The sequence below is a fragment of the Scyliorhinus torazame genome, chromosome X, assembly GCF_047496885.1.
Source record: "Scyliorhinus torazame isolate Kashiwa2021f chromosome X, sScyTor2.1, whole genome shotgun sequence".
Classification (NCBI taxonomy): Eukaryota; Metazoa; Chordata; class Chondrichthyes; order Carcharhiniformes; family Scyliorhinidae; genus Scyliorhinus; species Scyliorhinus torazame.
In genome coordinates this window covers 23,016,097-23,032,178 of record NC_092738.1, presented here as the reverse complement: position 1 = coordinate 23,032,178, position 16,082 = coordinate 23,016,097, and the positions used below count along the sequence as shown (strand labels likewise).

Genomic DNA, 16,082 nt, shown 5'->3' with positions numbered 1-16,082 from the left:
GTTACAGACTCTCGGTGGTTGTGGCAAGGCCTAAATAATATAATGGGCGACAAAGCAAAGCCGAGCAGTATCTCCAGCAGCAGTATCTCCAGAACTCATGCATTCTATGCTCGGTCCGAGCAGGAAACCAACGATCCGCTGTTGAGTTCCCCAGCAGCTCATAAAACACCCATCCCCACCATCACAGCTTCCGAAGTCAGATCGGCCTTCCTGAAAGTGAACCCTCGGAAGGCAACGGTCTGGAAGGGATCCCTGGTCGTGCACTCAGAGCCTGCGCGGACCAGCTGGCAAATGTGTTCACAAACATCTTTAACCTGTCCCAACTCCGCTCCGAGGTCCTCACGTGATTCAAGAAGACCACCATCATACCGATGCCAAAGAAGAACCAGGCAAAGTGCCTCAATGACTACCGACCAGTGGCCCTGACTTCAGTCATAATGAAGTGCTTCGAGAGGTTGATCATGAAGCGCATCAACTCCATACTCCCAGAACGCCTAGATCCACTGCAATTCGCATACCGCCGCAACTGGTCCACAGCAGACGCCATCTCCCTGGCCCTACACTCATCCCTAGAGCATCTCGAAAACAAGGACTCCTACATTAGACTCCTATGTATTGACTACAGCTCCTCCTTCAACACCATAATCCCAGCCAAGCTCATATCAAAGCTCCAAAACCTAGGACTTGGCTCCTCACTCTGCAACTGGATCCTCGACTTGCTGACCCACAGACCACAATCAGTAGCAATAAACAACAACACCTCCTCCACAATAGTCCTCAATACCGGGGCCCCTCAAGGCTGCGTACTTAGCCCCCTACTCTACTCCCTGTACACAAACGACTGCGTGGCAAAATTTGGTTCCAACTCCATCTACAAGTTTGCTGACGACACGACCATAGTGGGTCGGATGTCGAATAACGACGAGCAGAATACAGGAGGGAGATAGAGAACCTAGTGGAGTGGTGCAGCGACAACAATCTATCCCTCAAAACTAAAGAGCTGGTCATTGACTTCAGGAAGCAAAGTATTGTACACACCCCTGTCAGCATCAATGGGGCCGAGGTGGAGATGGTTAGCAGTTTCAAATTCCTAGGGGTGCACATCACCAACGATCTGTCCTGGTCCACCCACGTCGACACAACCACCAAGAAAGCACAACAGCGCCTATACTTCCTCAGGAAACTAAGGAAATTCGGCATGTCCACATTGACTCTTACCAACTTTTACAGGTGCACCATAGAAAGCATCCTATCGGGCTGCATCACAGCCTGGTATGGCAACTGCTCAGCCCAGGACCGCAAGAAACTTCAGAGAGTCGTGAACACCGCCCAGTCCATCACACGAACCTGCCTCCCATCCATTGACTCCATCTACACCTCCCGCTGCCAGGGGAAAGCGGGCAGCATAATCAAAGGTCCCTCCCACCCGGCTTACTCACTCTTCCAACTTCTTCCATCGGGCAGGAGATACAGAAGTCTGAGAACACGCACGAACAGACTCAAAAACAGCTTCTTCCCCACTGTCACCAGACTCCTAAATGACCCTCTTATGGACTGAACTGATTAATACTACACTCCTGTGTGCTTTACCCGATGCCAGTGTCTATGTATTTACATTGTGGACCTTGTGTTGCCCTTTTATGTATTTTCATGCACTAAATGATCTGTTTGAGCTGCTCGCAGAAAAATACTTTTCACTAATGAACAAATCCAATCCAAATCAAAAAACTAACATAAAAATTACACCAGTCTGGCTGATACCAACTTTAATGCAATAAACTCGGATTCACCCTTTTTCTGGCTCCGGAGCCCTACTGTTGCCTTCAAGTCACATGCTGTTCATCATATGAAATGCAAAGTTGTTACACTGTGCTTCACAGCACCAGGGTTCTAGGTTCGATTCCCCGCTGGGTCACGGTCTGTGCGGAGTCTGCACGTTCTCCCCGTGTCTGCGTGGGTTTCCTCCGTGTGCCCCAGTTTCCTCCCCCAAGTCCTGAAAGACGTGCTGTTAGGTGAATTGGACATTCTGAATTCTCCCTCTGTGACCCGAACAGGCACTTGAGTGTGGCGTATAGGGGCTTGCCTACTTGTGACAACAATAAAGATTGTTATAATTATTATTATTTAACACAGCAAAACCTTACAAGGTGCTTCACGTTTGCTTAAGCAGACTAAAACCTGACATCAAGTTAAAGGAGATAAGATAGGTGACTAATAGTTTGGTTAAAGAAGTAGGTTTCAAGGGTGTCTTAAAGATGGTGGAGAGGTTTATGGGGGGAATTCCAGAGCTTAGGGCCTGGACAGTTGTTTAAGGCACAGCCAGCAATGGTGGGGCGAAGGGAGTGAGGATGAGCAAGAGGCTAGCAAAAGAGAAACACAGATTTCTTGAGGGTTCTAGGGCTAGGGAATTTGCCATCTTCTGAGAGAAAAGAATCTTCCACACTGTCTTAAGTGAGTGACCCCTTATTTTTACATAGTGTTCCCGTTCTAGATTCGCCCACAAGAGGAAGCATCCTCTCCACATTCACCCTGTTAAGACCCCTCATGATCTTAAAGGGTTTAATCAAGTCGCTGCCTACTCTTAGTGGATACAAACGTAACCTCTCCAACCTTTCCTCATAAAACAACCGACTCATTCCTGGCATTAGTCCAGTAAACCTTATCTGAACTGCTTTGACTGCATTTACATCTTCACAGTAACTTCATTGCAGTGTTAATGTAAGCCTACTTGTGGCACTAATAAAGATTATTGGACACTTCAGGGTTAATAGTCAAATGTCCTTGTATCTTAGAGCAACAGCCTTTCCAGTATAAACAGGGTAGCTTTGAGGTGTCACGAGGAAATCATGACTGGTCTTGTTTTTAAGTGTCTGAGCGTTATAAGGACACATTGTACTGAAATGGGAGGAGCAGGCTCAATCATGGCTGCTCTTCTACCTCAACTCAATGTGTGGGTTAGGTTGATTGGTCACGCTAAATTGCCCCGTAGTGTCCAAAGTTCAGGTGGGGTTGCGGGGATGTGGACTCGAGTAGGGTGCTCTTTCAGGGGCCGGTGTAGACTAGATGGGCCGGATATCAATAAAGTTTGTCCTGTCTATACACCGCCAAGTGTCTTGTGCTTTCTTGAAATCAGAGAAGGAAGTAGGTTAACAGTTGAATGTTAAGTGTTAAGGCAATACATACCAAGATGGCACACACTTGCGCCATTGAGTGTTTGTAGCCTCCTGGATACTGGTCAGTTAAGCATCAGTTCTAGTTTGCACTTAATTTGTTTCGAAGCTGGGCTGCTAAATATTGTTGAGGCAATGTAACATCCACAGTAGGTCACAAAACGTGTCAAAGAGCTACATCTATTGGAACATTTAGTATCAACCCCCAACACTAATGCAATGTGGCCTCCACACAATGTAACTCCAGCAGCTTCTCGTGTGTTTTTCTCCATTGTGTTTAATAGTTTTTAAAACGCCACACAAGATGGGGATTATTCATCCAATAACCGGCAGGTCGGTTCAGCTTGAAAAAGTGCTGCAGTAAGAAAATTTACACCTCAGTATGCTAATATTTAAATCCCAACATTGGTAAAAGTGCACGTACCACCCTGTATTCAGAATTAGGCCACAGACGCAGCAAGGTGGCGGTGGGTTAGCACTGCTGCCTCACGGCGTTGAGGACCCGGGTTCGATCCCGGCTCTGGGTCACTGTCCGTGTGGAGTTTGCACATTCTCCCCGTGTTTGCGTGGGTCTCACCCCCACAACCCAAGGATGTGCAGGGCAGGTGGATTGGCCACGCTAAATTGCCCGTTCATTGGAAAAAAAAAATGAATTGGGTACTCTAAATTTATTTATTTTTTTAAAAGAATTAGGCCACGGAGGGACAGTTCCCTGATGCAGTGATCACATTTAAATTTACTTGTACGGGTCCAACCATTAAGGTATGAGGAAGGCATCAATGGCTGAAACTTTGTTCCCTCAGGATAAGTCCGAGTTTTAAGCAGCCATTGTTTAACCCTGCACTGTATGAAGTAGGAGTGTCTCAATCTGAAACCGCAGTGTTACAGTTGTGGAAGAGATTTTGGTTTAATTATACTGATCAAAGCCAGTTGAGTGACAGGTACCAAAGTGTTTGCAGAGATTGTGCCACCATAGGGCTTTCCTTCATCACTTGTTGAAAGAAGCATGGGACATTTGCAGGACATAGTAGCCGGGATTTTCCAGGCCCAATCACTACTGGTGCAACTACCATAATGGCCACTGACTCTCATGAGGCGCCAAAAACAGGATTAGAGCTGGTGAGAACGCCAAGAGATACTCCCGGGCGGGCCATCCCCGCTGACATTATTAGGTTAATGTCCTGATTAGGCATATTTAGGAGTTCAAATTTATGATAAACGGCTTAATGCCGTTGCTTCTGGGAATGTCAGTGATGTCACGCTGGTGGGAATCACAACTGGTTTCCAAAAACCAAAACCAGTCGTGAAGGCCAAGCCTGAGGCTCGGAATTGAGTATAGGGACATGGTGGTGAGGGACATGGCTGGGCACCGTCATGCCCCGATGCCGGCAATGGTGGTGGTTGGTGGGAGGGAAATGAAGTTCCGATGCCAGCACCTTCACTTTCTCTTTTGAGATCACTCTTTAAAAATGGCGACCTGATCTCTGCAGAGCTGGCATCTTCAGGCCCTGCCCCTCAAGAATGATGCGCAAAACATGCTCCCTGCTTTATTTGACCAAGTGTCAGAAGATCTAGAGAGAAAACCTGGGGCAGGATTCTGCAATCCTGGGGCTAAGTGTTGACGCAGTCGTAAACGCGGGATCATTTTACGACGGCGTCATCTGGCCCCTAGGAGCAGCGATCCTGCGCCGCACAGGGGGCCAGCACGGCACTGGAGTGCCTCAACGCAGCTCCAGCTGCCGATACGGGCGCCGGCGCAGGTTCGCGCATGTGTACCATGGCCGGCGTGAGTTTGCGCATGCACGTGAGTTGCCTTCTTCACGCCGGCCCCCGGGCAACATGGCGGAGCCCTACAGGTGCCCGGCGCAGAGGAACATAGGCCCCCCTCCGGGATAAGCCCACCTATCGGTAGGCCCCGATCGCAGGCCTGGCCACCGTGGGGGCCTCCCCCGGAGTCGGATCCCCCCTCCCCACCAGGATGGCACCTGCAGCATGAACGGCGAGGTCCCAGCAGGTAGGACCACACGCGAACGAAGCTGGCGGGACTCGGCAGGCGCTCGGCCCATCAAGCACGGAGAATCGGCGGGGGGGGGGCGGGTCGCGTTGAGCGGCCTCCGACCGGCGCCATTGCCGCTGATTCGCCGGAGAATTGGCAGCCCCCCCCCCCCCGGATTCCCTGACCTGGCGTGAGGTCGGAGAATCCCACCCCTGGTCGGTTTCACTGGAGAGAAACACACCAGTTTTCAGTCAGAACCTGACACTTTGCCATTTTGTGGTAAAATTCCAGCCAGTATATAGGCCAAGGCAGCGAGACAAAATAAGTTACAGGTAAATTAGACGAGTAAATTGAATCGGTTTCATGAATAATTGTCATTCTATTTTCACTTTCTATCACTTGCACTCCACACCCCAAGATACTATTTCTCCTTTGCATCACCATTTCACATTATGCCGGTGGCTTGAAGATATTTGCCACAAACTTTCCAGATTGCTTTCTTGTTCCAATTTCGTTCCATCTGGATATAATTCGACATATTTTATAAAGTTTGATTGTTTTGGTAACAGGCAAAACTGTGTCTGGAGTGGTCAACAACACAGGGGGGGAAAGGGTAGTATACGGGCTCGTGTGCCACAGATCACAGATTGTGGGCGCCACATAGCTGTTGTGGTGTTGACAGGCGAATAAAGAACTTATGAAGCAAACTCAAATTGCAACAGTGCTCCACCCTGAAACCTTGCACCATCCAGTACCCGGTTCAAAATTCCAATATGAGTAAGAGTCACAGAATGCTTGCACCAACCCTTCTTCACACTCACTGTGGGGAATTGAGAGTCACAGTAAACTATATAATATACACCACAGAAATGAAGCAGCAGCAATAGTGAAGGTATTCCAAAGATTAGTTTATTGGAAGGAAAACTGATGGGGCATTATACATGATAATAAAAGACATCTCCTGGAAAGCAGACTATAGAGTACAAATCTTTTTTAATAGAAGGTATCATACAAATTTTACATAAGTCCTCTGAATTGTGATGTGTAAACTAATTCATTAAATTCTTTTATAATGGTGGGTTTGGGGGGGGGGGGGGGGGGGGGGGGGCTCATTTATACGTCTTACCAATAAATACCTGTGTCTAAAACTCAATTTCTTGACACACAGTCTTTTTCTTTTGGCCTGTATAACCAAGAACTCCAGAGTTCTAAATTTGAGATTTCTTTCAGCCAATTTTAATGTACTATACACAAAGATTTCCAATTTTTTGCCCATCAAAATATTTCAGCCGATATTATGAACTCAGCAAACCTATTCCTACCAGATGAAACTGCTTTAATATCAATACAAACCACTGCAGCCATAAAATGACACTACGTCTGGTAAAAGAGCAAAACACTGTCTGCTACTGGGGGGGGTGGGGGGGCAGATAAGCAGTGGGCGAGAGATTAGGGAGGTTTCAATGAGCTTTTAAGAGAGTCCAGTTTGAACTGATTGTGACCAGTAAATCAATACTGTACAATAAACAGGATCAAAATGATCTCCAAACAAATTAATATAAACATGCGGGTTTTGAATTGTTTTTCTTGCAACTATTTATCATTGTCACATTATGCACTTATCTTCATAGTCCCCCGATCGGAGCCATACATTTCAATGTGACCCCAGTCATCTCATTGCTCCTTCACTAAACAAACCTTCAAATTAAATAGAATCATGCATTTATTTTTCTACGAGGAAAGCAAAAGACTCAGGACTGATGTTCCCAAATGCTTCCATATGCAATGTGACCGAAAAAGAACTTGGGATCTAATTGCAGGACTGTGTGCCGTAACATTTTGTCAATTGTCCAAATAATTGGTTATGGCCCAAATAAAGTTAGCAAATGGTTCAAGGCAGACAATTATTTCACTACAAATGATTTTTCCAAAACCTGAATTTGATCACCTAAAAATTCACGAAATAAATGCAATTTTGTCAAAATGCTGGTGTTGCAAAACACACGAGCTGCATTGTGAGCTGTAACAATTTAAGCCCTTTCAGCTCTGTCTGGATATGTTGTCAAGTACAGACAAAAAAGGTGATTACCTTCATGAATAGCATTGGCTACAAGTCAGATTGAGCTGAGTGGTATAAAATGGAACATCTCGTTACATTTGAACTCGCAATGATTTGTCAGGTAAGCAAACGTTTTAAATGCAAGTAAACTAAAACAAAATAAAAAAGATTAACCCCATGCTTGTTCTTTTTTGTTCTGTGACGGGTTACTGGTTTGCAGGGAACGTGTTCCATTCAGTACAGCAGTTTAGACACAGTGTTAAGCTATCCTTACAATGTTCAATTTGGAACAGCACTCACAATTGTACCAGCTATTACAACCCATGCAAAACTGGCTTCAGATGTACTGAAGTTAAAGTCCTGTGATCTCAGGCTTGCTGGGAAAATAGTTTGAGATTTCCCCAAATTATTTGTATGAAAAGTGGAATTAGTTCATCGGAATTACTGATGGGAGTCATGACAACAGAAACCATACCAGTACAATTAGCAGCCTTTTAGTGTTGGCAAAACTATATTTTTTTTTTTAATAGCAGTCTTGCAAATATCTGACTTCAGCCAGAATGAGGGAATTTTATGCACTTAAAAAGTCCAGTGTGTGGAAACAGGAGAAAAAAAACAAACTGATTGCAATCTGTTCATCTTGTTTTTTTTCTTTTCTTTTAAAAAAAAAAAAATTTAGAGTGCCCAATTCACTTTTTTTAACAATTAAGCGGAAATTTGGCATGGCCAATCCACCTACCCTGCACATCTTTGGGTTGTGGGGGTTAGACCCACGCAGACACGGGGAGAATGTGCAAACTCCACACAGACAGTGACCCAGGGCCAGGATCGAACCCGGGTCCTCAGCGCCGTGAGACAGCAGTGCTAACTACTGCGCCACCGTGCCGCCCTATGTTCATCTTGTTGACATGCGTTTGACTAGTTCACTTTCATGTATAAAATTTAATTTTGATCAGCACAAAACTATTAGTTTGGAAGTCCTAGCTTGTACATATATGTGTAGCCAAAACAATGCCACAACTGAGTACGCCTAGAGTTTGCAGTTTTAAAATTTTGAAAGGGTTTCAAAAACTATAAACAGATTAGATCATAAAGAGGCACAGACTAAATATTGTGAAAATTAGGCTGCAAGCGATATCTGGCTTTAGTAATGATGTTATGTCGAGATCTCAACCTGTACAAGGACATTTATCATTCTCTTGTGGCAGTGTAACATGCATATTGTTCAGAGGCTTGGAAGTGAGTATTCGTGCTTTCAGAAACAACAGATATCCTGAAACAAAACACCACTATTGGCCACTAACCCCAACGCACATTAGTTTACAGATGGAAGCACAAGATGCATATTTGGCCCCAACAATAGTCTCACCTGAAGACACAAATACCAGCAATCTGATGGACAGCAGGGAAAGCATAACCCACCCAAATTTTTGGGAGAAGAGCAAAACAAATTGTTGGGAGGTTAGCAACGCCAACGAACAGTTGTAGAAATCCAAGATTAGTTCCAGTAACAGGTTGTTCAATTTGGAAGTGGTGGCAGAAAGCAGAAAAGAGAAGGAAGTAATAACATTTGGCTGACTGTGACCCAAATCTATTTTTTTTTTCAAATTTTAAATTTTGTTTAAAACACCACCTGAAGTTTTGGAAGGAGCACCAAAATTGTGAAAACTATTTGCACCAATCGCACTATCCCATTTTATTTTTAAAAAGTGTGCCAAGTTATAATTTCTCTCATTCCATGGCCCACTGCTTCCACTAATAATTTGTTTGCCAAACTCTACCTGCTTAGGTCAAAAAGAAAAGAGGGATATCCAAATGTAAAATACCATTCTAACTACTGCACACAATGTTTTCTCAAAAGCCTGAGGCCGACATGTTTTTAAATGGAAGATGAAATCTCCATATGTTTCATGTTCAATGGCTGCAGCAGCATGCAAGAAAAAGTTCCGGGAGATGTAAGCCATATGGGTTGTTAAACGGTCACATTTTAATTGAAGTTCATTCTTTCAATTCTCTGAAAAGGGGAAAGTGACGTGTTTTCCTCAAATAGAACTTTAGTCTGTACTGTCGTCGTCTTCATCAGCATCGATCATCAAAGCAGCATATTTGCTGGCTGAGCTGAATTTCTATACAAAAGACAGAACAAAATACATAAGGCAGGATAAAGAATTTACAAAGCTACAACTCCTGATGGTGCCTAGTCTTCCAGATACTGGGGAATTCTCTCAAGCACCTGCAGCATTTTGGTTTACCCAACAGAACATGCTCCATACAAGCCTGGACAGAATATGGTCACTGTTCTATTGTTCACAGCTATGCCTCATCCTTTCCTCACACAGGTGTCCATAAATGAATTTGTAGTTAAGTGTCACCAGGCAACAGGACGTCTGGCCCAGATATTTAGACAGTCAAATACTTTGGCTTGGAGGACTTCTGGTGACGGCGGGCGGGAGGCGGCCGCACAATGGAGGGCTCCCGTTCGGCAACGGCATTTTCGGGGCTTTAAGCCCGGTCCCAGGGTCCGCGGAGGCGGCAGAAGCAGGGAGAAGGCACGGAGGAGGCACAGTGAAGACATAGGAGGGGAAAAAAGAACAAAGAAAAATGTCGAGGGTGAGCAAGAAAACGGCCGAGAAAAAAAAAACAGCTGGAGGTCCGTCGGGGAGTGGAAAGGTCACTGCGGGGTCACCAGGAAAAATGGAGGCTGGAGCACCAGGGAAGGCTGCACTGCTTACGGCTGAAGAAATAACTAAGGTGATGGCTGCGGAATTTGAAAAGCAGTTGGCGCAGATTGCGAAATGCATGGAGACGGTGAGGAAGGAGATGAGGGAGGTTTTGAGTGCGCTGGTGGAGGAGGCGGTTTCCCCGGTGAGGACAGAGGTGGCGAGTGCAGTGGCGGAGGTGCGAGAGCAAGGGGAGGCGCTGAAGGAAGTGGAGGAGACGTTATTGCAGCATGGTGATCAACTTGCCTCGATGGGGAAAGAGATGCGGAAGGTGATGGATACTAACAAGGATCTGCGAGGAAAAATGGAAGACCTGGAAAACAGATCCAGGCGACAGAATTTGAGGATTGTGGGGCTGCCCGAAGGAGTTGAAGGACCGAAGCCGACTGAGTATTTTGCCGCGATGCTGGCAAAACTATTGGGGGAGGGGGAGGATCCCTCCCGATATGAACTGGATCGGGCTCATCGGTCGTGGAGGCCTGTACCAAAGGCGAGTGAGCCGCCAAGGGCAGTGACTCTGTGTTTCCGTAGGTACAGGGTGAAGGAGAAGGTCCTGAGCTGGGCCAAGCAGAAGCGGGTGGTGCAGTGAGCTGGAGCTGGTATACGTGTATACCAGGACTTTACGGTGGAGCTGGCGAGGAGGCGGGCTGCCTTCAACCGGGTGAAGAGGGCACTGTACATTGGCAAGGTGCAGTGCGGCATTGTATATCCAGCGAAGCTGAGGGTGACTTACAAGCTCAGGGACTTTTATTTTGGAACGGCGGAAGCAGCGGAGGAGTTTGCGAAAGCAGAAGGACTGTGGCAGAACTGACAAATTGGGGAATGGCCATGTGCCGATGTAACCTCATGATTGTATTTTCTTCTTTTTTGTATCACTGCGCACGGGTGTAGAGATTAAAGGAGCCAATGTGGTATATATTTGGACAAGGGAAGGGACGGGACTTTCATTCGAAATGAGGGCTCTTTGGGGTGTAGGTGGATAGGCGGGGTTTGTGTGCTAAAAGGGGATCTTTGGGCTTTCCTCGGGCCGGGCAAGTGAGAAAGGGACCCGGGTGGGGGCCTCCATGCTGGCCGGTTTAAGCCGGCCAGTGAACGGGAGTGAGGTGGGGGGAGGGGCTGCGGCCATCGGAGCCTGGCAGAACAGGGTCCGAGTGGTCTAGCTGGGGTGGAAAGTTAAGGGAAGGAACCGAGGTTGGGAGGAGTTTTACAAGAGGCAGTAGACGGGAGACGCTGGAGACCTGCGGTGTGGGGGGGGTGAGCTGTGTAAGATTAAGGGTGACTACGGGTAATCCCTGATTCCTTTTTGTCATTTGTTTATGTAAACATGCGGGTTGAGGTTCGGGGGTTGGTGGGTAGGTGGGATCGTTGTTATTATGGGGACTGACATATCTTGCTGATTATTGTTTATTGTTGATGGATGTAAATGTGGGAGAAAATGTGAAAAAGGAGAATAAAAATTAAAAAAATACTTTGGCTTGAACAGTTACTGAATTTGATTAACAGTTTCCATATCATTGTTCATAACCACATCCTCTCCTGTGGACTGTCATTCTCCAATAACGCAAGTATTTTGTGACCTCAATTTGCCAACATGAATTTCAATTCTGTCCCTCACAACCTGTGAGAATTTTATACATTTGAAGGACTTTACAAATCTGGCACAAAGTTTTGTGTTCCCTGCCGACTTGAAATTTGTTCTCTAAACAGTTACCACAATTTAAACTATTTTGTTTGCAGTCAGATAAAGTCCCAGGATCTGTACCATGACATCAGTGCATTTTGACTTGAAGCTAAACCTCATAGCAGACTGATAACCCCCAACCATCTGCAGGGCCTTGGGAGGTTGGGTGGATCAGATTACAGGGTGTGTAAAAGGTGCCACAATAAAACCTACAAGACATCAAGTGATCCACCATCTTTTTTTCCCCAATTAAGGGGCAATTTGGTGGCCTGCACATCTTTGGATTGTGGAGCGAAACCCACGCAAACACAGGGAGAATGTGCAAACTCCACACGGACAGTGACCCAGTCGGGATCGAACCCGGGCCCTCGGCACCATGAGACAGCAGTGTTAACCACTGCGCCACCGTGCTGCCCTGTGATCCACATATTTTTCACATGCCATTGGAATAGTTTAAGCGGTGTAATTTTCAACGAGGGATCGCCTGTTGACCAGTTGTAATGGTTACCAGCACCAACTGAACAGATTGTATGAGATGGAGCAGTTAAATATAAATGCATAGTGAACAAATGATGATTGTCCCATGTGACCTTGCAAATAACAGCAATTGGAACCTGATGGAGGCATCTCCAGGTAGCACCCAGGAATGACCTGTCCCTGCGCAACATCCCTAAAAGATGGCAGTGATGCAGAATGTCCTCTGACTGGGTTGCTCTACAGAGTCAAAATGGACTAGATGTGTCGTCACATGAGATGTTTCCTCAAGTGTCCATCCAGTTTCCTTTTGAAATCATTTATCGCCTCCGCTTCCACCACCTTCATAAGCAGCAAGTCTTTTTTTTTTTTTAATGAATTCTTGGGATATGGGTGTCACTGGCTGGGTCAGCATTTGTTGCCCATCCTTAATTGCCCTTGAACAAACTTGCTAGGCCATTTCAGTGGGGGGCAGTTAAGAGTCATCCACATTGTTGTGGGTCTGGAGTCACATGTAGGCCAGACCGGGTAAGGACAGCAGATTTCCTTCCCTGAAGGACATTTGTGAACCAGACGAGTTTTTACGATAATCGGCAATGGTTTCATGGTCAAATGGTTTTTTAATTCCAGATATTTATTGAATTCACATTTGACCATCTGCCCTGGTGGAATTTGAATCCAGGTCACTGTCAAAAAAAAGTCCTTCCTCACATCTCCCACTACATTTCACCTAAAACCTTAAATCTGTATCCCCTTAAACCTCTCCAAGTGCCTGTTGTTTCCGTGATTACTGCTCCCAAAACCTTACCCATCAGCCTGTTACTAGGAATGTCCTTATACCCTTTCTTTACTAAGGGTATCAACATGTGTCACTCTACAATCCTCCAGCACTCTCCCCCCCGCACCCCCGTATCGAGGGAATATGATGGCAAACTCTTCCACTATCTCCATCCAATTTCCTTTAACACCCTGGGATGCAAGCCACCCGGACTAGGTGACTTCTCCACTCTTACACATGTCAGCCTTCCTGGTACAGCCTATCTATCAATTTTTACCTCATGCATTACCTCTATCCCGTTTCACTTCTACCAATATTTTGGCAGCAAAGCTGGCATGGATTGAGTGAGCTGTATAGTCATTATGGCACAGATCAATTTACATATCTACCCACCTTTTGGGTTAACATGGCTAAGCCTTGAATGTTTGTAAACAACTCCATCTCAATCCTGTGAGCTTCCAGTTAGGAGCTGAAAGGTGACAGACATTCCCTTTGACCGTCTCTATCGATACTTACTTATCTAGCTTTTTGAAAAGTCGGACAGGAATCATGCTACTGGTTATTAGCAATTGAAAATATAACAATCCTCAACTTCTGTTAGTTCGAAGACAGCTTGTTTTTACATTGCAGACAGGCTAGTTTTTTGCAATTAAAACACCATCTCTACGACTTACAGGAGTGGGTGATTCTTCATATTTCTTTGGCTCAGTTACAGGTTTTGAATCACGGCCTTTTTTATCTTTCCTGTGCAAGAAAAGCCATAATTTTTATTTAATGATCATATATTGGAAAAACATGCCAGGCACTCTGAAAGACTTCATCTTATGTGGAAAATATCAACTGACTTTTGCTGGTGCACAGCATGTAGTTATAATCTAGAGCAGAATTTGGCAGTGCTCTATTTCCAATGATCGATGTTACGATACCAGGGAACACGTGTGAGCAGTAACATTTCCCATGACATTATGCCATACAGTAAAACAAAGATACAATGCAAAATGTTTCAATATCAAACCCAAAATGTTACACAAGAATCTAATTTCTACAATTGTTGGACATCATGATCAGGCACAATGAGTTTGAGCCAGAACTATCCTTGAGAAAGGAGAAATCAGGAAAGACGGCAGTTGTAAGAGACAGACCTGTCTGGTTCCTTCCTTCGGTCCTTGCTTATGCCATCATTCTGTCCCCGGCTCACACCACTGTTTGCACCACCACGTTCTTTGGGTGAAGTTTTGTCTTTTATTTCAGATTCTGCTTTATCATCTAAAATTATATATGAAAATGCATATTAAATCTTGGTTAGGTGCAGAGGGCTTCAGGTCAGATTTCTCCGTGGCTTGTCTGTTAGTGAAAATGCGATGCGATTAGTTTCAACAGATGCATTAGTGCAAGATTTTCATTAGTGCAAGATTTTCTTCTGGAGCTCGCGACCACACCATGGCTGACAGATATTGAAAATACATTTCAAATTGCAGAAAGGGCCACTATTGGCGATTATTGAAAAATCAGCTATTCAAAAGGGTTTGTGAGAATACCAAAAATTAATATGGGTGCAGTAATCACAATGAGAACTCCATATTACTCAGGATTCCTGTAAACCTGGGTGGCGGGGCAGACAGACTTTTAAACATCGTATAATATGGCTTTCACGATCACAAAAGTATTGACTGATTTTCTTAGTTATGCAGTGAAACCAGGAGTCCACTTCAGGTTAAAATTATTCTTCCAGAACGGACAAAGTTCATCTCCCCTCTTTCATCAAATGTCAAAGCTTGTAAATTAGAATTATCAAAAAGATAAAAATCTTTGAAAATACACCAATTTCACAGTGTAATTATGTAATACAGAGAACAAAATTACTTGACAAGAGAAAGAAAACCAAAGCATTGACAACCCAATGTCATGTGAACCAACCAGTCATTTAGCTGTTTTGAAGAATTGATTGTTCATTACCTTTTGATTCTGAAAACTGTTAATATTCATAATGATAAGGGGACAGATGATTAAGTACAGATGCCAGACATTTTAAATTTCAGGTCAATTTTGTACCATTTCTTGCCATACCCTTAAATGGTGTCTTCATATTCGTATGTGTAGGTGAAACTAGGCCAGCTTTACCACTTGGTGAACTGCATTAAAAATGAAAAGACAACTTAGTACATTTTAAATTCACTATTGTTTGCAAAAACAAAAAAGACATTATTCACCGCATATTACTTAAAAAACACTGCACATCCCTGGACACTGAGGGGTAATTTATCATGGCCAATCCATCTAACATTCACATCTTTGGACTGTGGGAGGAAACTGGAGCCCCCGGAGGAAACCCACGCAGACACGGGGAGAACGTGCAGACTCCACAATCACCCAAGGTCTGAATTGAACCCGGGTCCCTGGCGCTGTGAGGCAGCAGTGCTAACCTAACCACCGTGCCACCCATGCATTCCTCAAATTAAAGGTGACTTATGACAGTCACAAAAGACCTTATACTGTAGAAACCCTACAGGAGTTTAGAAAAGTACAGGGGTGAAGTAAAATGGGACTTAGGAAAGCAAAGAGAGGATATTAAAAAATATTGGCACGCAAAACCCTAAGAAAATCCTAAGATGTTTTACCAATATATTAAGAGTGAGAGAATAATGAAGGAAAGGGTAGGGTGAATCAGAGATGTACATGGTAACATGTGGGTTGATTGAGAAGATTTGGGCAGGGCTCTCAATGTATACTTGTCTCTGTCTTCACTGAAGGAGAGGGATGATGCAGACGTCCTAGTTAAAGAGGAGTGCGAAATATTTGACATGATAAGCACAGTGAGAGGGAAGTACTGGAAGGATTGGCATCCTCGAAGGTGGATATATCACCAGGGCCAGGTGGATTGTATCCCAGGCTGTTGCAGAAAGCCAGGGAGGAAACAGCAGATGTTCTGAGGATTATTTTCCAATCCTCAATCGGTACAGGTGAGGTACCAGAGGATTGGAGATCTGTGAATGTTGTACCATTACTTAAAAAAGGTGCGAGAGATGGACCACAAAATTATAGGCCGGTCAGTCTGACTTCAGTGGTGGGCAACTTAATGGAAACAATTCTGAGACACAGGATAAACTCATTTGAGCATGGATTGATCAGGGATAGTCGGCATGGTTTTGTTAGGGGAAGATCGTGTCTTATGAACTTAAAAAGTAGCAAGGAAGATTGATGACG

The 16,082-nt window shown here is 44.9% G+C and overlaps 1 protein-coding gene across 5 annotated transcripts in view; it reads right to left on the bottom strand.

The window, feature by feature from the left end:
* Positions 1 to 6,053: 6,053 nt before the first annotated feature.
* eif4ba (eukaryotic translation initiation factor 4Ba) overlaps positions 6,054 to 16,082 on the bottom strand; it is a 51,872-nt gene continuing 41,843 nt past the window's right edge. For 4 of the 5 annotated variants that reach the window (XM_072493734.1, XM_072493735.1, XM_072493736.1 and 1 more), the window contains 4 exons: positions 14,946 to 15,010; positions 14,021 to 14,144; positions 13,553 to 13,622; positions 6,054 to 9,351 (listed from right to left, as the gene is read on the bottom strand). In XM_072493734.1, the coding sequence (XP_072349835.1) occupies positions 9,280 to 9,351; positions 13,553 to 13,622; positions 14,021 to 14,144; positions 14,946 to 15,010 (331 nt within the window). In that variant the 3' untranslated portion in view covers positions 6,054 to 9,279. The remainder of the gene's footprint in view (positions 9,352 to 13,552; positions 13,623 to 14,020; positions 14,145 to 14,945; positions 15,011 to 16,082) is intronic. The other variant, XM_072493738.1, reaches the window with a different exon arrangement.